This window comes from Manacus vitellinus, unplaced genomic scaffold (assembly GCF_001715985.3).
Source record: "Manacus vitellinus isolate BGI_N305 unplaced genomic scaffold, ASM171598v3 scaffold_6_pilon, whole genome shotgun sequence".
NCBI lineage: Eukaryota > Metazoa > Chordata > Aves > Passeriformes > Pipridae > Manacus > Manacus vitellinus.
In genome coordinates, this window is record NW_021940750.1 from 33,226,215 (window position 1) to 33,251,871 (window position 25,657).

The 25,657-nt window shown below is 46.7% G+C and overlaps 1 protein-coding gene across 1 annotated transcript; it reads left to right on the forward strand.

Annotated features, from left to right (window-relative positions):
* The first annotated feature begins 955 nt into the window (after window positions 1-955).
* On the forward strand, window positions 956-25,277 carry EXOC3L4 (exocyst complex component 3 like 4). The gene is made up of 12 exons (XM_008919489.2): window positions 956-1,275; window positions 2,822-3,215; window positions 6,612-7,263; window positions 10,189-10,306; window positions 11,329-11,454; window positions 12,696-12,796; window positions 14,749-14,847; window positions 16,994-17,108; window positions 19,243-19,365; window positions 20,073-20,225; window positions 21,839-21,960; window positions 23,911-25,277. Exons 2-12 carry the CDS (start codon window positions 2,879-2,881, stop codon window positions 24,071-24,073), a joined length of 2,109 nt encoding a protein of 702 aa, XP_008917737.1. The 5' UTR covers window positions 956-1,275; window positions 2,822-2,878; the 3' UTR covers window positions 24,074-25,277.
* Window positions 25,278-25,657: the final 380 nt, after the last annotated feature.

The window sequence follows — 25,657 nt, forward strand, 5'->3', positions numbered from 1 at the left end:
ATTCCCATCCCACACACTTTCCATCTCCTGGACACACAATCTCTCCCAGAGGTAGAGGAGACTCTGTTCAACTCTCTTCTCTTCCTCTGTTTTCCTTTGCACAGCATGAAGTCCAAATGTCACTGGACTTTATTGCATCAATCCCTTGCTAACTCCTTTATTTCTCCTGTCACACTGACGGGTGACATGCTGGCAGGCTCCTAAAGCAAAGAAGCACACACTGCCCGTGGCATGGTAACAACTCTTGGTTTATCCCTCTTGCTTTACACCAGGACCTTGGCCACTTGGAACTGCCTGGTGTGTCCAGCCTGGCAGCCTAACTCGCCTCTGTCTGGGCACTGCAACTTCCCCAGAGTTAAATCACTTTACACCACTCAGTGAAAAAACAAGTGAATGTGTTTAGTGTTGTTTAAACCTTCAAGGTCTCATTTTTTTTGGTGCTCCTTTGCTTTGAGTTCCTTTCAAGGTTCCCAAATGCTCCAGGAATGGAGAGATCCAGGGCCAGCAACCCCATGGAAATAAGTGCCCTTGGAGCAAAGTGAGGATATGAATATATAAATATTTAACCAGGGGACACAGTGCCCCCTGTCCCTCACCCTGCCTGGCAATCATTACTGGGACTGAGCCACTCATGATCCGCAAAAATGGGACAGAAGGTGATGAAGTGAAGCCATTCCCACACAGCAGCTCTGGGGTTGCTTTTGAACCCCCCCAACCAGACACTCCACCGGGGCAGGACCACATGCCAAAATCCTTCTGCCCACCGTTGTCCCAGGCCAGCTCAGTGCAGCAGCTCACCCCATTTGAACGTCTGGTTCAAACCTCCATCTGTAGGGTAATAATTAACCTTGAATGGAGGTTGTGCAGCATTTTTCCCCCAACTCCTTCCTTCTTTTAAACTCTCAGACATAGTGAAAGTGAAACAGTGTCATAGCCTCTCCCGGTGAAAAAGGAGGTGAAGGTGCTGGAGGTGTTGGGCAGGTGCAGACAGGCCTTTTTGTCCACTTTTTACAGCCCTTTTCAGACGGAAAAGGAGGACGAAGAGCAGCGCCATTCTCAGAGGGAGCCCCTCAACCAGCATGTGCTTGAGGAATGATGTCCCAGTCAGCTGATGTGGGTGAACTGGCCTGGTCCTCTGCCCTGCAGAGCTGCCCACCTGCCACTGCATCTCCCCTGGATTTCCTGTAGCAGGGAGCTGCTCTCAGTTTCATTCCTGTGCCATTCCTGTGGATCATTCCTGTGCCATCCCAGCTCGCCGTGGATGGGATCAGTTTGGTCAGTACTTGGGTATATATTCCATCCCTTTTCTTGCCTGTTTCTTGTTCCTTCTTCCCTGGCTCCCTTTTCTGCTCAGCTTGTCCCTCTGATCCTTGCTGCTCTGCTTTGTCCATAGAGTCCCCATGCAGAGTTTGAGCTAGGTGTCAGCCTCCTTCCTACTGAAATCCCCGGACAATGGGGTGCCCTCCTCTCCCTCCCACCCTCTGTATGGGCTGTGATGGGGTGAGATCCTGAGAGAGGCAATGAATGTTTAGATACTCCTGTGAGAGCATGTGATGCAGGGTTTGATCCCTCTGTGAGAGCAGCTCAGCAAACCTATGGGAAAGTGCAGTCCCTGCAGCTCACAGCTTGTGAAATAACCATGCACAAGGGAGTGAAACTCTGATTGAGGAAGGGTGAAATCTATTTCCAGAGTCCCAACATGTCCGTTCACTGCAGTCATATTTCAACCTCTGGGCTGGACAGATCTGAGACAGGCAGTTCCTGGGTCACCTCAAGCAATAGCTGTTTCTAATGATTTGAACTGTTCACTGAGCTGCCCTGAGCCTGTGCCAGGGAAACATGGCATTTTCCACACTCAGCTATGCAAAGTATGTCTCCATGAGTGGGCTGTGTTAACTGGTGACCTGATGAGAGCCCTTTGCAAGGGAAGGAAGGCAAAATCTCTCTCTCTTCCCCCTTCCCAAGCATCTGGGCCAGCCCTCAGGGTGGGCAGAGGGGAGTTAGTCTGTCTGCAGCAGGACAGGAGCTGAGCAAGTGCAGGGGATGTGATTGCAGCCCAGTAGCACTGACAGAAGCACTCCTGCTGAAATCTGAAATCTCTTGCAGCATCCCCTGCAGCATCCCCTGCAGCATCCCCTGCAGCTCACGCAGAGCTTTGTTTGACCTTAGAGATGCCCATTCTTGGCATGCTGGGATGCAGTGCTCTGAGGCAGAATGTGAGCCCCTTCTGCATTGTACGGCCTCCTGCACTGTAACCATGATGATTCAGAGTGCAGAGATAGTTGTGGTTTTAATGGAAGGGGCTAGAGCAGAGCTCGGATACCCGCTGGGAACCACTCACCCCTGGGCCACCCCCAGCAGCTGTAGAGCAGAAGTAACAACATAACCCAAAGTTGCCATATTCAGATCAGAAAGTGGCAACACCCCAGTGAGACTAAGGGGGGATCATCATTCCTGCATGGCTGGAAATCCACCTAGAAGAATGGAAAGTAAAACCATACCTTGCTACCAAGTGAAATGGTATTTTTGCACAGACTTCAGCATCTCTGATGGTTAATGATTCCTTGGTGCAGGAGAAATAGCTGCCACTTTCCTGATTTAGGGAGTTAAGTGGAGCTTCCCAGAGCACCAAGTGCAGGCCAGCATCTGGTGTCTGTGGGTAGAGAAATTATTTCAGCAGCTGCAGGCTACAACAACTTTCCCTATCTTTGTATTATGCACAGGAAAAGAATGGGCCAGATTTTCACTCCAGGACTGACTTTGGAGGCAGAGTAATATCCTGTTAAGAACACCTCTAATTCTGCTGTTTTATGCATTTCAGTGATTACCATCAACCTGTTTGGTAAACCTCTTGTTGAAAGACAAGAAAAATAGAAATATGGAGTTAGACCCAAGGACTGTGACCTCAGAACCAGCCTCTCCGAGGAGCAGTGCTGGGGAGGAAAAGATGGAGATTACTTCTGAACTGAGCAGCCCAACTTCACACAGCAGGGACAGTGGGTTCTTTGAAAGAAGTATTAGAAGGTTAAGCACCTGGAAATTGAAACAAAGTCCGAACAAAGAGAGTGGAAAGGAAGATACTGGCACTTGGAAAGGAAAAAGACTTTTGCGATCATTTAGGAGCTATGAGAAGAACAAAACCACAATATGCGATGGTGTAGAGAAGATTGGTGAAAATAAAGAAGCAGAGCCCATTCAAGGAAAACCTCTTTCAGGTAAGAAGCAAAACCACCAGTGTTATTTGCTTGGCAGGATTAATGTAACCTTGAAGGTTACATTAATTTACAGTGTGCAAGTGTTGGACCCAACAGAGGTGCTAAAGAACAAGGTATCCCATCACAAGGGAGAGACAACTGCATCCCTTGCACGGTCTCGTTGGGTGTTACCTGGCCCAGGCTGGGCAGGTCACCTGCTGTCACTGAACATGCTGCTCTGTAGCCACCACTGCATTATTTCAACCATATCAGCAGCCTACCCATCAACCTGTCAGTGGACATATCGCCCTTCATACATATCAGTCACCAATCTGCTGACCACAGTTTGGGAACTGCTGGTCTGACAATACCTGGAAGTGCAGTGTGGACTATTTTGACACTATTGCCTGCATTGCCCTTCTGGACAATTTCTGCTCTTCAGCTCTCAGACTGATGGTCCCCTGACTGTGCTCTGTAGGTTGGTGCAAGGCCTTGATGGGGAAAAAAGATAGTTTGGCTGTGATCTGACTTGGCATCTCCACTTTGGTTCCTAATCTTAGAGACTGCCTTCCAAAGACACTTTCACAGATACTTTGCTCTCTTACACTGACTTTCCACCTGTCCTTCTCACAACAGCAGTGCTGCAAGTATTTATTGTTTGTCTTCCTCTGGCTGGTTACTCTCGTGTGTTTTGTCAGCATTATGTAGATAGGTCTTGGTCTAATTATAATAACTACCTTTAGCATAGCTCTCACCTTTCCCCAAGTGTGGGCAGACTGCAGTGACTTTGATCGTGGTTTGGGCACCACTTCACTCCATCTTTTCAAGGCAGAGGTACTAAAATGCATCCACCTGGAGATAGACTGAGGTGGGTTGACATGGCTAAATTTCTAGAAAGAAATTCTTGATCTTCTGCATAGAGTACCACAGGGATCAGATAGATGGGCTGGCATTGTCTCACTGCTGTAATGTGCTCTACCTCACTGTGAAGTTATTTACTGCTTTGCACTGATACATTGTGAGGTCGGTAAGCTGGATCTGAGCCTGTCTCATGAACTTTGCTAGTCTGATCTCAAAGGGTCATAGATGAGGAGCAACAGGAAATGTTATCATAAGATTTTTCATCTCCTGCAACAAATGAGCTGAATAATTGCATAAATAATGCCCATTCTCTGCTCAATAACTCATGTTTGGCCTGGACTAGAGCAGCTCTGTCAGAAACACATCCCATCCTGAGATAAGTATGGCAAGTGATGGAGACTCCACCATGTGCACCATTAAGCTGAATAATAGTTAATTGCCTTTCAATTGTCTTCCTTCAACCACCAGCTGGCTGATCTTGTATTGCTAAATTAAAGATCCATTTAGCACCCAACATCACCTCCCTGAATAATTATCCTAGATGGTGATTAAATGGTGTTTTCTCACTTTGATAAACAGAAGAGAATGTATTCCTCTAGTCTCTCACTGCAATCATTTGTATAAAAACAGGTTTTATATTAATTTATCTAGAAGAGACTAAGTTAATTGGTACAATCTCCCTCCCTTCCTGGTGTAGAAGCAACTGTAGCACCATATAGGTACTCAAAGATTTATATGTTCTATGATGTATCAATAGTTGGCATATGTGGCATATTTCTGTATTTATACAGATACTCTTATACTACACAGATAATTTAATACATATGGTATAAAACCCGTGTGCAGACAAGCCCAGGGGCACAAATTACAGGCTATGGACCAGTCCTTCATATCTTCTTTGAGTACTCTCCAATTTTTCCTTATCATTTAATATGTGTACGTCCCAGAAGTAGTGGTCACACATGCCTAAATAGGACCCTTTCCCTTCTCTTTAATATATGCCCAGTATCACAGTGGGATCTCCTGTTCAGAGCATCTGTTACAGTGCTGGAGATGGTGAGAGCTTCCCAAGGTCTCTCAAAAGCTAACAGTGCATCTGGATCTCCTCAACACATGGCAAATACTTCCTGTCTTACTGGCAAATAGGCAGTGGTTCTTGCATGAGCAAGGCTTTGTAAAGTAAATGTGAAACTCGGTAGACCTCAGCTACTGCTACCCCCACACACACTTTGGGGTAGCACTATTTGGTGGCTTTGGCCCAGCCTCAGCCAACACCAGCCAGTACTGGTAGTGGGGGCCAAAAGCAAAGGAAGTGGGGAAAACCCATGTGAGACCTGAGCACCAGGAGCACCCCAAACCTACAGGTTTGGATGCCCCTCCAGTGCACACACCTCCCCAAACCACTCAGTGCTTGCCACTTGGGAAACAAACGTCGCTGGTGCAAGGCAGTGCTTGGCATCTGACTGTAAGTTTATATACAAGAGGTGAACAGCCAAGTCATCCAACCCTGAACCACCCCAGGAGGGTGAATTTCACATACATGGCATACTTGGTGTTTCGGTCTTTATTCCGGGATACCAGGACCACCATCCCAGAGAATCTCCTCACTCCCCAGCCAAAAGATTACTGCAGGTTGCAATAACTGCAGAGCTAAGAAGTGGTGTCTTCTGGTCCTCCAGAAGTCCCTCTTTTTGATTGAGAGGAGGCTGAAGACCACAGGCATTCACAGAACATCTAAATGTCTGGAACAGGTAAGAGGCATCTTACCTGTGTCAAGAAGCCAGTTTCTGTGACTGACACAGGCTGCAAAGGGTGGCCAGTCCCAGATGGGCCAGTCTCTGGCTTGCTGTCTCAGTCCCTACATCTCAAGAAGAGAGACCTCATTATGGAATCACCAGAAACCATCTCTGCATTTTGTTCAGCCTCAAAAATGCAGAAGCTAGTTTAGCTGTGACATTAGTTGGATGTATTTTAGGAAACCTTGATAATGCACAAAATCAGAAAAGGAGAGAAGCCTGGGGTTTGCCCAAGGTTACATTTAAACAAGAAATGTTCCAAAAAATGTGTCAGGAGCAGTGCTGAGCACACTGGTATACAGGAAACAAGGACAGATATGCTAAAGGAAATCCTACTGGTATGGTATATTCTGAATTCTTCCTGATGCCAGTCACACTTCATCTCCACACAAGCAGAGAGGCAAAGACAGAGGTGGTTTTATGCTGCCTGAGCCCCCAGTATCCCCCTCTGCAGCCTCATTAGCCATTGCTTGAGGTTTTCCTGCAGGGCTATCATCAGCTTTTTGGATATTTCCTACCTCTGTAACCGGCACTTTAGAGATGTGGCTCGATTTGCAGTGATTGCATTCCCACTGTTTTCCTCTCCTGTGTCAAACAGGAGCTGAAGAGGTCGAGGGGGTCAGTCTCAGGGGCACTACTGGGACCTGGCTACTCAGAGCAGCCCCCTGCAAGCCTCCCTGTGGGGCATTTTGTCCTGTTACCTACCTGTCAAGAACCTAACACCTGCTTTGTCCCAACCCCTTCCCCTCTCTTTCTGCAGTAATGGAAATCAATGAACTTATTCAGAAAAGACAACTCCTGGAAGCATTTGCAAGTATCAAGTTATTGGAAGATGAGACTATCTCTGAACGGAATGCTGAGAAATACAAAGATAACCCACAGGAGCTTTTACGGAAATCCAAGGATGTGAATTTCCTTTATAACTCCATCACAAATGCTATCCAGTCCATAGTGGAGGGAACGCTGGAAGCCTCCACTGTAGAGGAAACCATGCTGACCTCCATGGTGACTTTAATTGCCCATGAAGAAGCAGCTCATCCCAACACAGACAAAGCTGTTCATCCTGGGTCAGACTTGCTTGGCAGGCCCAGAAAGTGGAGGGAGATGTGGAGGGAAGCAATCAACGAGAGTGCTAAAAAAAGAGTCCTGAAGGCACCCATGGCATCAAAGGAAGAAGATAGTTCTTGGCTTGATCTCCACTTAAATTTCCTCCAGAAACTCCTGAGGGAAGATTTACTGAAAATTAAGTTATCAGTAAAAAAGTGTTATCCCGAGGAGTACCAGGTGTGTGACACATATGTGGAGGCTTTTCATAAGGCCATTGCCTCACATTTGCAACACCTCTGCCAGAGACTGCTGGATTTCAATGAGCTCTACACCTTGCTCAACTGGGTGGCCAACACCTACCACAGGTGAGCTGCTGTGCTCGTCACATTTCCTCTGCCTCCTCCGGAGAGCGGCAGGGCGGTGGGGTACTCCAAAAGCACTGAGCTATTCTTAGCTTTCCAAGTGAGCAGGAGAGACACAGTGACTTCTACAGTGGAGCCAGATAGCAAGTGTGTTAATAGGTGGGGACAAAGGTTTGTGGATAAAGCACTTGCTGTTTTCTAAAGATGTACCTCACCCCCTTTTTCCCCTCCCTGTCCCACTAGCTGTTCCCACATGGCAGGAAGCTCCTCCTCACAGCTCAGATAAACCTGCTCCTTTCTGCAGATATTTTGCAAGATCCAACAGCTGCTCAGTGACTTTTCCAGGCACAGGGAGGGACCTGTGGGGGAGGTCTTTTTCCTGTTTAATTAAAACCATGATGCATTTGGCAATGGGCCACATTAACCCCCTTGCATGGGGTCAGAGTTCTCTTGAGGAGGTGCCAAGACATCATCAAGTGGAATTTTTATCCACATAAAAACAAAGGCTCTGTCTCAGACATGTCTGCTAGTTGAATGAGAGGTTTCTAGAACCTCTTAAGGCTCCTTGCAATTCAGGGGGGACTGAAATATTCTAGGAGCTGTAGGGACGTAGTAAACACTATCCTCAGGGCACCCTGGATGTATGGGGGTACAGGCAGGAATTTTTTGTAAAAGCTGTAAAAACTGTGTTGCTTGTACAGCCAATGGAGACATCTTAGTTGCTCACAGAAGGTCCATGCATCGAGTGTCAGTGTCCTCAGTTATTTCCTGCCCTAGACCACAGCCCATCACCCCAGCCCCAAAGAGCTCCCAGACTAAAACTCAGCAGAGATACACAGCGAGGTGGGAAGGAGATGAGAAGCAACATTCACAGGAGACGGGTCTGGAAATAAACATGTGAGAACAGTCATGTCAAAGTAAAATCCTGTCTGTCCCAGTAGCTGGTCTCCAAGAATGGCCTGAACCAGATGCCCAAGGAAGGGACAAATGCAAAGCAATTGACAGCCCTCAAAAAAACCTCCAAAAAACAACAAAGAGGGAGTGAAGGCAGGAGTATCAGCACTAAGTCAAACAGTGGGCAAAAATGACCAGGGAGGGAGGCAGTGGTGGAGCAGGGCAAGCAGCAGTACATGGTTTCCCAGAGCACCCCTAGTCTGAAATAGCTTTTGGGTAAGAAACACTTGCACTGCAGGTAGTCTTTGTTTTGAGCAGCCCTCAACATATTTCTTCGTGAACTTGTCCAGTTACTCCTAAAACCCTATTTACAGTGTGGTGACCATGATGATGTGTGTAACCCCCTCAGCATCATCAGGCCCTACTGATCTCATCTGGAGGGAAATTCCTGCACGTCCTCAGCCCCTGGGAACTGTACTGCACCCCAGTATTGCAGGAGAGAGAGGAAAGAAACAAACTTCAGCAGCTGGGTTCTGCATGAAAGAAAAATGCCCCCCCCCCATATTTCTCTAACTAAGCTGTGAAAAAGCTTGTTAAGAGGTTGCAGCTGTTTGGGGCACTGTTTGCAATCACCTTGATGGTTTGGGCTGTTTTAATTTAATTTAATTTAATTTAATTTCATTGCTCCTTGGAACCCATTCCAAAAAAGAAGAAATTGTCTGACTGAAACTCATTATTGGTGTTACAATTCAAATTAATGAAAAAAAAGAAAGAGTGGGGACTAAGCTCCTCAAGTATACACTTGAGACAATCCTTTCAGTTGTGGTGGAGAGTCTGTATTTAGATCTGTGATGTCCTTTTGAATGAGCAGCAGACTCTGGTAGCAGTGGGCTGTGCAGTGCTCCACATGTGCAGATGTACCTCTCTGGGAAATCTAAACCATCACTGTGGAACCATTGACTCCAGGACACTATCAGCAAGCTGAGTTTATTTTCTGCTGAGCAGTCACTCTGCACCAGGCTGACCTTGTACAGTACAATCCTCACTTGGATCCGAACCTGACTGTGGGCACAGTGCTGGTTTGGCAATGGGAACCCTTTTTGGCTGAGGGAATGAGCAGGCTGTGTGTAGGACATCACAACTGTGTTCCCTGGTAACCAGGTGACTGCTTGAAACTTAAGCCCTACCTTCATCAAGTGCATAAATATTTTCTTCTTTCCATTTTCCACCTTCATGACCCTGCAAGATGCAATGCCTCCACAGTCCGTGGCAGATTGCAAGAGCAGCACATTCAATTGTACAGGCTAATGACGTTTCTTGCCCTAGAGAGAGAAGCACAGGCACTCCCTCCCTTTCCCTGCTTCCAGGCTAATCAGCTGGTCTGAGTACATGTCAGTCCAGAGGAAAGTGAGTGGTAATGGTAAAGTCGTGTGTCAGCTGAGCACACTTCGGAGTCAGACTCTGTAGCTGCACATCCACCCACCACTTCCATCTGCGGGGGAACATGGCTCGAATCCCAGGCATGGGAGCGCCTTCCAGGGGCTGCCCTGCACGGAGCAGGTCCTGCTCTGCCGCCTTCCCTTGCTCCGGATAATGCACAGAGAAGAATAACAGGCTGATAATGAGCCGTGATGTGACACGGGAGAGGAGCCAGGGGGATCAGCTAGCGACAAAGCAGCAAGCTACTACAGGAATTACCCTGAAAGGCATTTTGCAAGCTCATAGTCGAATGAATCAGCTTCAGGTTGTTTATTTTAAAAAGTAAATTCTCATAGCACTTTTCATGTCCAAACAACTCAGAAGTCTCATGATTTCTGAGGTGGGCTGGAACCTTACATCATTTTGGGTTTGAATAATTAGGATTGTGAATAGCAAGGAAAGATTTTCTTGTTAAATCTTGAAAACAGGCATCACAATTTAAGCTTTAAGTATATTTCTCATGGCTTAATAATTACGTAGTTCATGCTGCATGAATATTCCATCAGTTTATTCACACTCTGAGGCAATATAATTTGTTAATTTGAATCTTTCCAGTGAACTCTTTCTGGGTCACCCTGATCTCAAACCAGAGGTTAAGACAGAAAACCTGTCCCTGCTGTTTACACCAGCTGACTGGGATAAACTGAAAAACAACTACATTGCTTCTGCAAAGGTAAGAGCTTTGACCTAGTCCCCACATGCCCCCTCAGGGAAGGTACAGGAGCCCCAGCCTCCCTGGCACAGCTCTTGGATGACCGTGTTGTGGTTTCTAGCCCCACCAGCTGCTGAGTCCTGCCAGCACCGCACAGAATGCCCTTTAATGAAAAACAAGAAGGTCCTGAACACCAACTCAGGGACCCAAGCTGAGTCAAAGGGACTGTACCAGACCCACACAGTGTGGCAGAGGCTTAATGAAAGGTTGTAGCTGGGCTTTATCAGATTGAATGCACTGCAAAGCCAGGTGTAAAGGCATTTTAGCTGCTACTGTCACTGTGTGGGATCTTCTCCAGCACATCTGAGGTTTGCTACAGGTAGACAACTTTTGGCATCCCCACCAGAAGGCGCCCCCATGGTTCATGCCCTCTGAGGAAGCTCCTTCTGCAGTTGTTTTTCTGCAGTCCTTGCTGGCACCCTTTGTAAGACTACAAGCTTTCCTGGCTTTTTGCTGGGCTCAGTCATTTTCTTGCAAACCGTTTCTGAAACGGGGCACTGATCAAGGTGAGCTCAAGGTGCCCAGCTGAATGAAATCAGTATTGCTCCACCATGCTGGTGAAAGCTCACTGTTTCACCAGCAACAGGACTGATTTATCAGCTAGGACTGAACACTGCTGCTGGTTACTTGAATGGCTGTACCTCTGGAGAGGACCGATTTGATCTTTAATCCTGACCTGGTGCATTCCATGTGCTGGAGGACTTTGTAATCAAACAAACAGCTGACATACTATTTCCTGCCAGGAGAATGACTCTCCTTTGATATGAGAGTACCTTGCCCACACACAGCACAGCTCCTGATTTCTCCTGAGATCCTGTTTAGACTGACAGGACTGGAGCAACACCTGTGACTCTGCTTACCTTTCCATGCTGTGCACGTGAACCTTACACACGTGACAATGGAGCAAAATGCAGTGAGCCTCTGTATTCATGTTTGCTTCCTTATCCTGAGCTGCATGTTTCCTTCCTACGTTTAACATTTAGGAGAAAATCAAAAGTTATTTTGGAAACATCCTGAGACTAGAGGTCACAGAGAAGTGGGAGAAGGAAGTTCATTCAGAAGTGGAGGAAAACCTCTACCACGCCTCGCTCTCCTTTGATATTCAAACGGTATTTAATTAGCTGGGGTAATGTTGGGGGGGCCTCTGTGGCTCCAGGGAAACTGAATTGTTACCTTCTGGGGTCGAGGTACTGCCTCCTGCCATAATTTATGTAAGTCACGCACTGGCAGAATACATTAGAGCAGAAAATGACATTTATTACAACTTCTGGCTCTCCCGCTTGCCTTCTAGCTGCAAATTAAACCTGCTGTCAATTGTGTCAGCAACATAATAGGCAACTGATTTTAAAGTCCCTAAGCCTCTTTGATTAGAAAGAAGAAAGAGAAAGGGAAAAAAAGATGGAAAGAAAAGGTTTGTTAGAAAAAAACCCCTTGGCTTAAAGAACAACTTTGTCCCGGGGCTGTGGAAGCTGTGGAAAGGCCGTAGGCAGTAACAGCCACTCCAATTTAAACAGTACAAAAAACAAAAGCTCCTACTAGGTTTAGGGGCTACAGGGTAATAAATCCAGGAGGGGTTTGGATTCATTCTCCTCACTCAATTGGTTGAGTCACTTCAATTAAATAATACTAACAAAAAAGAGAGGGAGAGAAAAAGAAAATCAAAGAGTTTTGCCTGCTGCCATGACTATTTTTCCTTAGAGAAATACTACACATTATGTGATCGTGGGGAAGGCAGGTCTGAATTGGATTAGCAGATGGATAGGAGGCCTTGGTAAGCACCAGAATGGGACTACAACATGCCTCACTCTGGAGGTGCAGTCAGGACTGTGGGAATGGGAATCCAGGAGGAGTCCCAGTGCAAACAAGGCTTCAGGGTGGTGCCTGACCCTCTGTGCTGCCCTGTTACCACTCCTGAGAAGGGGACTTGTGTGAGCCTCTAGGGATGGGGCTTATAGTCATCCTTATCATGGGGTCATGCATGGGAACCGCTCAGCTTCCCTTGGGTTGCTGATTGATCCCTCCCAGAAACCCCCCAAAAGAGGAGGATGACACTGGGTGAGGTCGGAGCTCCAGCCAACACCACCTCTAACTCACACTCAGACAGCAAAAGGACATGAAGCAATTAGGGATGAATGATTATATCACAAATCAATCAGTGCTTCTTAGCCCATTCTGTGTTATAATTTTTAAAACTGCCAGAGAATAATGAAAATCTCCTGGCAACAAGTTGGCTGTTTGCCCCTTTGCTAGGCAAGCCATCCTTACTAACCAAAGCTGCATGAGATCCTTGGAAAGGATGTTTCTCCCATGTCTGTCCCATTCACTGGAGCTTTTTTGTGCCCTTTTCTAGATCATCGGGGAGTACATGAAGTTATCTGGAGCTATCAGCAGAAGCCTGGAAACAAAAATGCTTGAGCTGTGCATGACAGAGCTGCTTGAATTTATACCAAGGTCATTACCACTCCTGGCAGTACTTTCTTTTCAAATGAGTCTCACACTGGTGAAAACACAGGGAAAAGGTCTGTGCACTGGACCAGGTGCTGGCATCAAGCAGGTATAGGTCTGCTCTTGGAGAATTAAAGATTACAGTGAGCCAAATAACAAGCAAGCTGCAGAACAACCTGGAGGGAGTCATAAATAGATCCATACAGGACTCTTGTAAGCCTTAGAATCTAATGCCAGAGCTCCAGGAAGGAGCTGCTGTCTGGGAAGGGATGGTACCACCGTGATCACATCCATCCAGGACCTTTGTGCATGAGATGCTGGTCACTTGCAGCTTCAGCCATGAGCAAGCAGCAATTATGGACCCCTCAGACCCAAAGCCTGCTTGCCCAGAACATCATCTGGGTGTCCTAGGGTGAGTCCTGCTGAGAGGGTTTTCTCTGACCTCCCATGTCTTTGGGCATAAAAATGGATGGTGAGACCCTCTCTGCTACACCTGGGCAAAACATACAGCTGGGCTGCCTTCTGAGTCTCTTTGAAATTCACCCAGTGTCCAAGGGAGATTGCTGAAATAATGGGTTTTTTTACTTGATAGTCTCCACGTTATGGTCTCAGGTCTTACCCGCCGCAACATGCTTTGGGAATGCTCCAGGGAAGGTTTTAGGCTTGCAGAGGGTCCCAGCACAGTGACACATTGTCTGATGCCCCTGTCAGGGCTGTATTTGGGATGTCCATGGATGTTTGCCGGAGCAGCAATCTGCGGAGGAGAAAGGCTGTTTGACGTGAATCAACTATGAGCAAGACTAAAAATAATTTTGCATTAACCTTTGAAGTTTCCCACCTCCAGCAGGCACCAAGTGTGGAGTTTGCTAATGCAGGAGCATGGGTGGGGAGCCTGAGCACTGCTTTCTCCCATCATGAACCTGGGGCATGGCAGGGGTCCAAATTGCACTAAAGGCAACACTTTCCCTTCTAAACCCTCATCTCTAGTAGCCCAGCGATCTACACTTCTCTCCCATGCCCTGAGTGAGCACGGTAGTTCAAACCAGCTATTTGGCTCTGAAGTCTGTCTGGGTTTTTGAGGAGAAACAAGGCAGTGATGTTCTGGCCTTTTCTTTCCCTCATTTTTCTTATTTTTCTCTTTTATTTCTTTGTTCTTCTTTTCCTCTTTCTTTGTTTTATTTTTTAATTATTTTTTCTTTTATTTTTTTCCTTTTATTTTTTATTGGTTTTTTTAAAATACTGTACAATTCAAACCAGGGCAGCAATAGCTCTCAAAGGACCACTGAAACTTAAGCTTTTATGGAAACAAACCTGAGATACAAGCGCCTGAGGCCAGCCTAAGCAGATCCCTTTACCCTGACAAAGAATGGGACCATCAAACAAAGCCTTCTTGAGCACACAGCTTCCTGTCATCAGCACAGACCTGTCTGTAAAACAGCTGTGAAACCCATAGAACCTGTGCTACACAAAAAAAAAAGCTACCTGACACTGAGGTCAGGGGGAAGAAAAGTCAGATGTGCTACCCTGTTCCTATTCACCTTCTGTTTTAAAATCAGCCCTCAGGTAAATCCTTTGCCTGTGTTGTGCTTAAAAAGGCACGCAATATATTGTCCCAAAAGCCAGCAAGATGAAGGTCCAGGCTTACAAGCCTGAGTACCACAGCTGCAATTAAACCCTCAGCATGAGGAAAAGTAAGAGTTGGCCTGCCCACATCCCTGGCATCTCTCCAAAAGTGCTCTGTACCTGCTCAGGCGAGCGCATCCTAAACCTGTAATTATCTGCCATCTATTTTCCTCCAGTGCACACACATGTTGTGACAGCTGGAGAAAACACGTCTGCATACAGAGGGGACAGGTTGGGCCAGCCATGGGTGTCTCCTGACATCACCACGTACACAGAAGATGAGCCATCCTCAGTCCCCCCACCATTAAGTGTTACCTGAGTGTCTTTTCTTGCAGGTTTGAGAAGGAGTTTGAGAAGGCTTGGAGCACTGCCCAGGACAGCCCCATCTTTGCACCCTATGTTGTTGCCTACATCAACAGCTTCCACGACCTAATGTAAGTCCACTCCCCCTGAGCTGAGATGCCATGTTTTTGGGGTCTGGGAGGGTAACAGCATCTGTAAAGGAAAGATCAAGGTCTCCTTGGGGTGCCCCACTGGGTGCTCAGTCTCCAGCCCTTCTAACCTCACAGGAGGATTTTCACCAAGGGATGCAGATAATAGTCACAGGCATGAAGAGACAGAAACATGAACAGATGCAGTGCTTGCATGAAAGTTTTAAACTCATTTTCAGCCTCAGAGGAGGGGTTTTTCCACATTTTCTTCTGGAGGTTAGCAGTACAAACCCAGAAACACGGTCTCAAGGCTGCCTTTGGTGCTGGGCTGGAGGAAACAATGAAAGCACTGAACCTGAAAATAAACCCCTGCCATTGCATCTGGCAGCTGGAACTTCCAGGGCTTTGCATGAATTAGTTATTTCAAGCCACTGGTTGAAAAGTGCCTCTGATGAACAGGTATCGTCAGTGCTGACTATCAGAGATCTGACTATCCCTCTCTCCATAAGTAGGATGGTGCCAGTGAGTGCATGTCCCAGGGTCTGATCCCTCAGCCCAGTGCTGTGGCACATGATGACCTTGCACATCCCACTCTGCAGCCACTTACACAGCTGCCACAGCCCCTCCCAGTGCCAGTTCCATGGAATACTGGTGCTGTTCATACGCCTGCCCCAGGGGGATGGTCTGCAGCCACGCAGGGACATGGCCCACCGAGGCCCAGGGACCCTTCAGCATCTGGAGTCATCTCTGCCATGCAGATATGGTGCTTCAGAGGCCAACCCAGCAAAACAGCACAGGAATAATGCGTGGGCTCTAGCCACCAAAAAGCTTGGGTTGTGATCTCCAGCTCGTGTTGCTGCACTGCTGCCTGGCACTGCCTCCTGTGAGGATGCTATAAGCCAAATATTACTGAGGGGATGGAGAGGATTTCGTGTTCGGTGTCTCGCAGGAGCCGACGGCTCCAGCCGCAATGAGCACTACCGTAGGGAAGTCTCTAGATGGCACGGTCTCTCCAGCAATGCTAACCTCGCCGAGGAGCTGGCTTTCACTGCCTCCTCCTGACCCTGCGGAAAATTGCTCTCCCCTTCCCTGCTGGAGACTAGCGAGGGGGTGAAGGGAGACGACAGCCCCAGGCAGGGAGCTGGCAGCGTTTGGGTGGTGGATTGGCTCTGCTGGGTTTATTCCTGAGTCAAGCTGTCTATTCATCAGCCTGAGGTGATGAGTACTGGGCAGAGCTAGATGACCTAACAGCATGATTTTTTGCATGCGGGACCCAGAATTCAACGGGAGTTGCAGCCCTGAGCTCCAGCCTGGCATGACAGGGATGCTGTTGAGTGCTTTATAGTCCTGCCTGGGCAACCTCAGACGTACAAAGTCTGGGCAGAGGCAGGAACCTACCATTCTCCGTGGTCACAGCAGTGGATATGGCACATCCATGGAAGCTCGGGCACTACTGGTGCTGCCTTGCTTCCTCAGTTCCCCCGCCCCCCGTCTCCCCAAAGTGTGTTACAGTGGGACGGGAATGGAAAGTGAGAAGAAAGACAGGAGCACACAATGCCCCCAAAGCTCACACACACACTGGGGATTCCCTTAACCTCTCAGAAGTTGTGTTTTCTTCCTCATGGGGTGAAACCTTGCAGAAGTACGCACTGTCCTTCGGAAATTCCACAGGTTTCCATACCCATAGTCCCCATCCTAGCTGCTGATGATAGACATTGCGTGGAGTGATTCAGATGGGCTCTGGGGGACACAGGCTCAGCAATTTTCCCTTCTCTGGCTTTATTATTTACTTATTTCTTCACCCACGGCCGCTCAGTGCTCTCCCAGGTACTTGCAGACCATTTAGCAAAGGTGTTGCTCAAGTGAAAGAGCAACCAGCCTATGCAACTGCTCCGCATGGCTGCACCATCCCACCTGATGAGGAAATCTGTGGGGTTTTTAGGCACAGTCACAGCTGTGACTCATTTTCAGTGCACAGGATTGTGCAAAAGGAGCCATTACTTTGACCCATAAAGTGTTTCCAAGAGGAAGTACTACAAACAAAAGTTTATTTAAATATAATATCCAACATTCCAATCCAGATAAAATGCTTAGGGCACTGTAATAGTTTACATTTTAACATCAACTCACTGGTGTTCTCTCTCTGTAGGTCAGGGTTAGAAACAGAGTTTGAAGTCAACACTGAGGAACTGCAGAAGATTTTGGCAGCTCTGACAAGGAACTTCACAAATATTTTTCTAACGAAATTAAAAACGAAAACACAGGTAAGAGGATCTTGGCCATGTTATTTCCTCAATGTAAGGGGTATGTGCAGGACCACTGCAGAAGCTGAGAGCCATTATCCTTCCCTTGTCTCACCAACTAGACCTCATTTTGCAGTGCATGACATTATGGTCTCTCCAAAATGCATCAAGCCTAACACTCCTGTAGAAATCCTCCTTAACTCAAAGCAACACTTCTGGCATCCTGGGAGTTTTTTGCTTTGAGCAAGGACACCTTTGTCAAGCTGTTTACAACCATCAAAAGAAAAGGATATTTAGTGGCTTCCAGTATCTCAGGCAAAGCAGTAGGGAAAAACCTTCCCCATAATGAGGCACATGGGAAGTCAGCTGAACACCACCAATGAGACATTTTTTCTTCTACTAAAACGTTTGGATTTCTCAGGACTTTGATTTATTCTTACTGATTCGTTGATCTGCCATCATGGTCTGTAAGCAGCCTCTTCAGATAGGACAGAATTAATTCTGGTAGAGGTGATTTTTCCAGCCTGTTCCCATGGTGAAGAAAGGCTGATTTTTCCAGCATGAGGATGCTAAAGCTCTGGTATCAGCTGATAAAGCTCTGATATCAGCTTGTGTTGAGGCCTAAAATGCAATGCAATGTGCTGCAATGAAGTTTGTGCTTCCCAGGTGCTGTAGGTGGGACCTTTCTGGTCTCAGCCAGCTGGGGCCCACTAGCTCTAGCTGGTATAATACAAGAGATGAGGCAAATCAAGCCTTTGGTCACATCCTTTTTCACTCAATCTCATTCACTTTCTAAATCCCCAAACATAACTTTCAAAAACCAAGGCAGTCATGGGAACTGATGCAACCTAAGCCCAGTCTGCCTGGCCAAGGGGACTTTCCAGTGACTATAGATCTTGTCTTGGAGCCTAAGTGACAGGCAAGGAAAGGAGTCAAGCCAAGGCATTGAGCAAGAGACCCGAAATGTGAGAACTGAGAGAGGCTGAGGCAAAGCATTTCTAAACAGCTCTTTTGGCACTTTGTGCCATGGTCTGGTAGCCACGGCAGTGTTGGATCAAGGGCTGGACTTGATGCTCTTGTAGGTCTTTTCCAACCCGGCTGATTCTATGATTCTGTGATTCAGCAGGCTGGGAGCATAGCAGGAGAGCACAAGGAGGGGGAAATAATTGGGAAGGAGATTGCCAGGAGTCTAAAGCCAGAGATCCTGTGAGCTAAGAGGAGAAAAGAACAAAGAGGATGTGTCAGAGAAGGGATATTTTGCATTTGGCCCTTAGGGGAGTTTCTTCCAGAAGTCTTTAGCAGATATTGCTGTGTTTCTGTGTGAAGGCACATTAAGCCTAGGGACCCAGCAAGGACAATAACCCACTGAGAACACTTGGTCAGAGTACCTTGAACCCAGGACTGATGTGAGACTGCCATAACTCCCATGTCATCACTGATCATGAGGCATCAAGCTGGAGATGCTCCCAGCTGCTATTCCCCTCCCATCACATTAGACCAATGAGCAGAAGGAAAATCCCAGTGAGACTTCATGCAGGTCTGCAGGAGTACAGATAGCCTCCTGGAAGGGCTGTGAACATGAGGAACTTGATTTCCTTGTGGACAAGGCTGTAGGGGTGATGGATTACTGGGCTAATTTCCAACAGATTCACTCCCAAGTGACCTGTCATTTCCATAGCTGGTGCAAACCCAAGTAACAGTAACATACATGACTGCACAACACAGCTTGTTCTAATCATGCCTGAGTTTTCTGTGATTAACATTCACATCTGTTTCTTCACCTATGCAGTAGGGATACAAATTCATCTACCCAAAGAAATAGAGCTGGTGGGTCAGAAGGTGGCACAGAGAAAAGAAATGAGGTATCTCAAGTAAGCCTTTAATGCCAAAACATCTGCTCAGGGAGCGATGCTTCTCCTCTCTGCACTGGCATGCCTACCCAGAAAGGGGAGACATGTGTCTGAATTCGCTGGGGTGGAGAGAGAAACTCACCCTGCTCTGTGCTCTGGGTGTGTCTTCCTGCAGAGGGAGTGTACCATCAGTGCTCTGTGATTTTTGTTTTAAGCCAGCAGGTGTACAGCTGAGTGCCTTCAGCTAGGGCATTTCAGCTAATCTGAATGTTACCAGTGCCATCAGTGAGCTGGTCTTTTTTCAGCCATTCCTTAAGAAAATCCTGACCAAGGACTGGATTTTGGACACAGGAAGGCCAGACTCACTGGCATCAGCAGTCTCGCAGTTCTCTGAGCACCTGCAGCACATGAGGAAGCCCACGGGTCAGGTAGGCCACTGATCCCACACCTGGGCACAGCGATGCTGGGGAGGGTCACAATGTCCTTTTCAGGCTGTGGTCAGACCTGCAGATTCCTCTACAGTGGTGGTTGCTCTTTATAACTGTGGGAACTGCATATGCAAAGGAGTTCAGATATTACTATACTTCCACATGTGAATTACAGAACAACTTTCCTTCCTGTAGTTCAAATACAAAAACTGATTTTGTTTAAAGAAGAACAGAAAGCTTTCATGACAATTGCCTCTGAACATTGCAATTCCATGAGTTGCAGGCTTATGTGCTCCTTTCACATCTATGCAGTTGTGAAATAAAGAGATAGGTGACAACTGCTCTGTATTTAAAATCTGCAAGCACCATTAAAACTGGCTTTTAAAACAATCCAAAATATCCCCCTTTGCTACTGAGAACCCAAACTACCAACACAAAATTGTGGGCTATTTCAGGATGAGGAGTATTTCCGTGGCATTCCCTTGGGTGCAGCCACTGCTCTGTGCCAGAGCAAGGGACTGTAAGCCACTGATTCCTTTCATCAGGGCCTGCCTGGGCAGCATGTGCTGATGGTGTGTTGCCTTCATGTACCTCCTCTATGTCCTCAGGTGCTGCTAAAGACCTAAGAGCTTTCCCTGCCCTCTTTCACTGCCTTGGCCTTGTATGGGAACCACAGAAAAACCATGAGGTCTGTTTTTTTTATCCAGGAGCTTCTACGTGAAGTTCATAGATATGTGGTAAAGGAATATATCACACAGGTCATCAAACACAGATGGAGAATGAACAGGGAGACACGGCAAGAAGTGAGCGAAAAGATGGACCTGGAAGCCAGAATCTTTCATAATACTCTCATTGATCAGGTATGTGAATTCTCTCCTGGCCCATTCCCAGAGGTACAATATTTCCACTTGGCTTCCCAGAGACAAAGGCAGCAGGATTCTGAGGAGGTCAAGCCTCAAGAAGTATAGAAGTCCTTAAAAGAGAGCAAGTGAGGTTGTTACTGCAGGTTCATGGTGTGGGCTTCTAGCCCATCAGCCTCTCTACAGTGGCAGCTTTGCATGTTTTGTGGCTAGGCCAATGTTACAACCCATCTGTGAAGGCGAGGTAACTGAGGTTCTTGTTAATAGATCCCTTGGGGCAGATTAGAGTGAAACAACACTGAATTACCAGTGTTTATAAACATATATATATATGTGGCAGGTTTATTTTAGAACAATTTGATTGCAATGGAAATGAGGGATGTAGCCATTTTGGTTATTGTCTATAGTAATATAACAATATAAAGGTATAAAAATACCGCTTAAGAAAATATGTAAAGGAAAGGAAGAAAGAGAAAGAAAGCATAAGAGTAGATAGTGGAGAGGAAAGATATCACCACCCATGGATCCAGCGATGAGGCTTGATTGTCACAATTTAGGTGCCTGTTGGTTGAAGTGATGGTCGCAGTCTTGATCCATCTGAGGTGGGAGAAGGCTGCAATGGGTTTAATGGGTTCGGGTGAGAATGCCCAGGTACCTCCCAGGGGGGGATGGCAGGGGGCAGGAGTTTCTCACTGTCTGATATAATGCTGTGGATAATATGCAGTCTTCTGTTGGAAGGCCCCAGAAATGAGTCTGGAGCAGCTTTGGGGTCTTTGATGGTTCATGACCCCTTCTAAAACATGACTGCTCTTTCTCACACCTGTGTAGTTGAGCCAGTTATGCCTTATCAGAAAAGATACGTGTGAATGTCCCAATACCTCCCCATGAAGGGGGAGTTTTACACATGAACCAGCTGTGTAAAGAAGGAAATTGGCATGATAAAAAACATTATTCCACCTCACAGGATCTGCTTCCTGTTGGCTTTTTCCTTATCTGGCTCAAAAACCACCTTGTTGCTTAAAAAAAGGTTAGTTTGTCACGGTCACCCTCCAGTGGTGGGTGCTCACGCGCTCTGCGCCTGGGCTGTTCTTACACAGATCAGAGGTTTTGCCACCACACACTCAAAAACTGGGTGCAAACCTGGCCTCAGCAAAGCAGCACCCTGCCACTTTTGAAAATAGCTGATTATTTGAGTCATTAACTTTAACATTTCAGTCTCTCATAGCAACATCAGTCTGTGATTTTCAGGGAAGCCAAAGTTGAATTAACTGGATTTTGCAGAAAGTCAGGCATCCAGGGCACTAAATCCCCTCTCAAAAATAAGGCACATGAAATTATTAGGCAGCAGGAGGTAAAGTCTGGCATCTGCCTGTGTGCTAGACCACAGCCACAGTGCCCTGACCAGGGTCTGACTCATGGGATGCTCATGAGCACCGGGAAGGGCAGAGTCTGGCCTCAGGGGAACTGCTTGTTGGCACCTTGCTGCCTGCTGGAGGCAGCCTGTCCTGCCTGCAGCAGTTCTGCCTCACACCCAGCTCTGCACTGTAGGGAAAAAGGCATTTAGCAGGTGCTGCTCTCCCCCTTGACATCCCCATGTGCCTCTTCATCCACAGGGCTCTGACTCTGACTGGCTTGTTCCCGCCATACACCACATTGCCAAGATCATTAGAGAGAAGAAAAAGGACAAGATCAAGGTGTATGTCAAGAAGCTGTGTCAGAATTATCCAGATATCAGGTACACAAAACGACAGATGCCAGAACTGTTGGGCTCCATCCTGAGCTCTTCATCTCATTGTTGGTAGCCATATGGTAGAGGTCAGTATGCCAGCAACAGTGGGAATCCCATCTTATTTTTCTCTCTTTATGTCTGTATACTTTCTCTTCTTTCCCCCTGTCTGCTAGATCTTATGATGCACACAAATTAACTTCAAAGCCTTTTCATTTTAGAATGGAATGGAACAGAATAGAATAGACTATTTCAGTCTATTAGGAGGGGACCTACTACGGTCATCCAGTCCAGCTGCCTGACCACTTCAGGACTGACCAAAAGTTAATGCAAGCTATTAAGGGCATTGCCCAAATGCCTTTTAAACACTGATAGGCTTGGGACATCAAACACCTTTCTAGGAAGCTTGTTCCACTGTTGAACATTCCTCTTAGTAAAGAAATGCTTCCTAATGTCAAGTCTAGAACTCCCCTGACACAGCTTTCAACCATTCCCATGCATCCTATCACTGAATTCTATTTTTTTGCTCCAAATGAACCTTATTTCACGGTAAAGCTCTGGTCTGATTTCAGTGCATCACCAGTATCAGCCCAGTTTGCTGATTTGTAGGCTCCAGATTCGAAGCAAATACTTTGTCTCCTCTTCTGAGGCTCAGACCTCAAAGTGAGGCAGTCATTGATGGAGATCAGCTGTGGTTTCTGAAATGACCTCAACACAACCATTAAATTTTGGAATAAATTACATATTCTTTCTTTTATACTTTCCGTTTGTTGTTCCAAAGCTGCATCTGAAAAATTTAAAACTACCGCAAAAGTAAACAAAGTGACTGGCTCTGTGCATGGCTAAACAGCTGCCAACTAAATCAGAAGTTACCTCCTCTTCTACAGCTCTTCTACCAACAACTGAGAATGAATATCAGTGGTACAGACTGCAGAAAACTCCATTTCATCAGAGTAATTTCAGGAAAAAAACTCGAAGGCTTTTGTACAGAGTTACACTGTTTCTGATGGATGACATTTATACAATCAAAACAAACCATAAATTCAACTAATTGCTCAGAACACTGAAGTGGACCCTCAAATATTGAGAAAAAAAAGCACATTAAATCTGTTTTGTTCCTGAGTAATTTCCTAGGTGAACACACCTATTAAAAAAAAAAAAAAAAGATTTAATCTCAGTGGCCAGATTAAGCTGACGAAGGAGGCAGTGCCTTTTCTGGGAAGGATGGGGGAGGTAAATTATGCCTAGTCATCAATGATGGCTATTTGAAAACAATTTTCCACTCAGAAAAGCCATTTACAAGGCTGTAATTTGTGGTACCTTTTCATCATTAGGCTCAGACCCAAGCCAGGTTTTAAGGCTCGTCCTCTTGATTTATCTAATTATTGACTTTCCATTATTGAGTAATACTATTTTTAACAATCAAGTTTGGAAAACGGGGTGGAACCTGCTGGACCTGCATTGCTTCCTGTTCAGGTCTCTTAATTCTTCCCCTGAGCTCTCAGAGACGTTGAGGAATTTGTATATACTGAGATTACTGGAACAGGGTATGTTTCCAAGTTGGCTTCCCAGCTCTAATCTAATTGGTGCCTGTCAACTTCCTAAATATTAGCACTTCCATTACTCAATTCAAAATAACCATTAAACAAAAGGTCTGCAGCCTCTCAGGAAAACTTGAAATAGGCATCACGTGTGTGTGGAGACAGAGGAGGAAATTCCCTGAAGCACCAGCCAGCAGGAGGGCGTCCCACCAGTGCGGTGTGGCAGGAGCTGATTATCACTGGCTTGATACCTCCATAAGCTGGAGACCCAACTCCTGGTGGCTCCTCCAGCGTGGTGAGGGGACGGTCCCTGGCACTTTGCTATGTCCTTGCTCCATCTCCTGCGTGGTTGTTGGTTGTTACCTTTTGGGCTGGTTTTGCCTGCCAGGTCTGAGCAAGGTCGTGTTTGGTTTTTCAGGAAGGGCCACATCCTGGCCATCCTCGCTCGCCGGGGGCTGGGGCGCACCAGGAGAGCAGCAATTCTTCGTCAAGTCTGCCATGTGCTGGAAAGCTCCAATGGAGGAGAGGGCAACACGCTCTTCGCTGAAATTGATGTTCCGGTGGTCATATGCTGCTTCTAAAACAGAACCAGAACAGCAGTCAGCATCCTCCCGCCTCCTACACTGCCTCTACACATGATCCAAAATCTGCTACCCTCCCTTGCTCCTCTGCAAACCCAAATATTTGATTGCCATGGAGAAAGAAGCAGTTTTCTGAACTTGCTACCGTGAGTTCAGAACCCGAAGGCAACAGAGGCACTGAGACACCAACCTCCTGCAAGAGCCCCTGGGAAGCAGCTCCAGTTCAGACACCGTGTCTACCTCACGTTCCATACAGATTCTATTGCTGGGAGGCTGCTCTGTTGTTTGGTCCAAAATTAAATTTCTCTTCAGAGAAAACCAAAAGCAGTTCGCTCAGAGCTATATTAAGGCTCGGACTGTGCTTTGCATAATTATACAGCAGCAGAGCGAGAGCCTCCTTTGTAATTAGTACCCATGAGCAATCAAGGGGCAGAGCTTGGGTAGGGATGTGGTAGCACCCAAGTCTTATTTCCTCCACTGTGAACCAGCTGGCCAAGCTGGCATGATGCAAGGCGGTGATGTAGTGACCTGATGCCAAAAACCACTACCTGCCTGAGGAGGAAAACTTTGGGTAAGCAAACCCCACGGGTGGGACATGTAGCACATGGACTACTCTGCCCTCCAGGATGGCCCTGGTGGCCCTTCAGGCATTTCAGCAGATTTTCCTCACTCACGGGCTGCCTTGGGAAACTCCTGTTGGACCGAAGATCTGTTCATGCCATCACAGCCTCTCTGTGTGGACAGGCATGTCTGGATCGGATGTGCCATGTGGAGTGAAGCTCCAAGTTCTCCTTGACCTGAGGAAAAGGGTCATCATGCCTCTAGTCCATTTTCTTGTATGTTTAAACATATTTTAACAAATCTGGTACAATCTGACTGTAGTATGAAACCAAATGTGAGGTGGACAGACATAGTGCTACAGATCTGATCCTCATCTGGTGTAAGCCAGCATCACCCCATTGATGGGCGTGGAACACCATTGGTTTAAGACCATGAGTGATCCAAAGCATCACATCCAGCATCTGCAGGGGAGACTAAAAGAGACATCCAGCAGCCTAGAGATGTACAAATCTGATTTTATTTAATTCAATTTATCCTTAGGTTGCCCTCCACAGCAATAAATCTGAGACTTTACAGAGATGTATTTATGATCTATCAATTAATCTGATAAATGTGGACATGGCATAGCCTTGAACACTAATTTGTCTACAGCAGAGCTTACAGCACCAGCAGTGAGACTTTCAGTTCCTTTGCTTCAGGTTGCACCAGTATAAATTTCAGCCTGGGTGAGCAGCAGGCACTGGTGACAGGCCAAGGGAGCTGTTCTGATGGATGAGAAATAAAGAGTGCACCTTTTATTCACAATCATCCTATGAGAATTTTTCTAAGATAAACCTGCTACCTCCACAGTAAAGATAAGGTGTTCTTCTAAAGATGGCTTTGAAATATCAGGTACAAATTGACAGCTTGAGACAGAAAATCCTGGAAGGAATTTTCTGCCCTGCATCTTTCTTCAATACAGCTCATGACAACTCCTGCAAATCCTCAGCTTGGTGACTGTTTGTATTTGCTATGGAGAAGGAG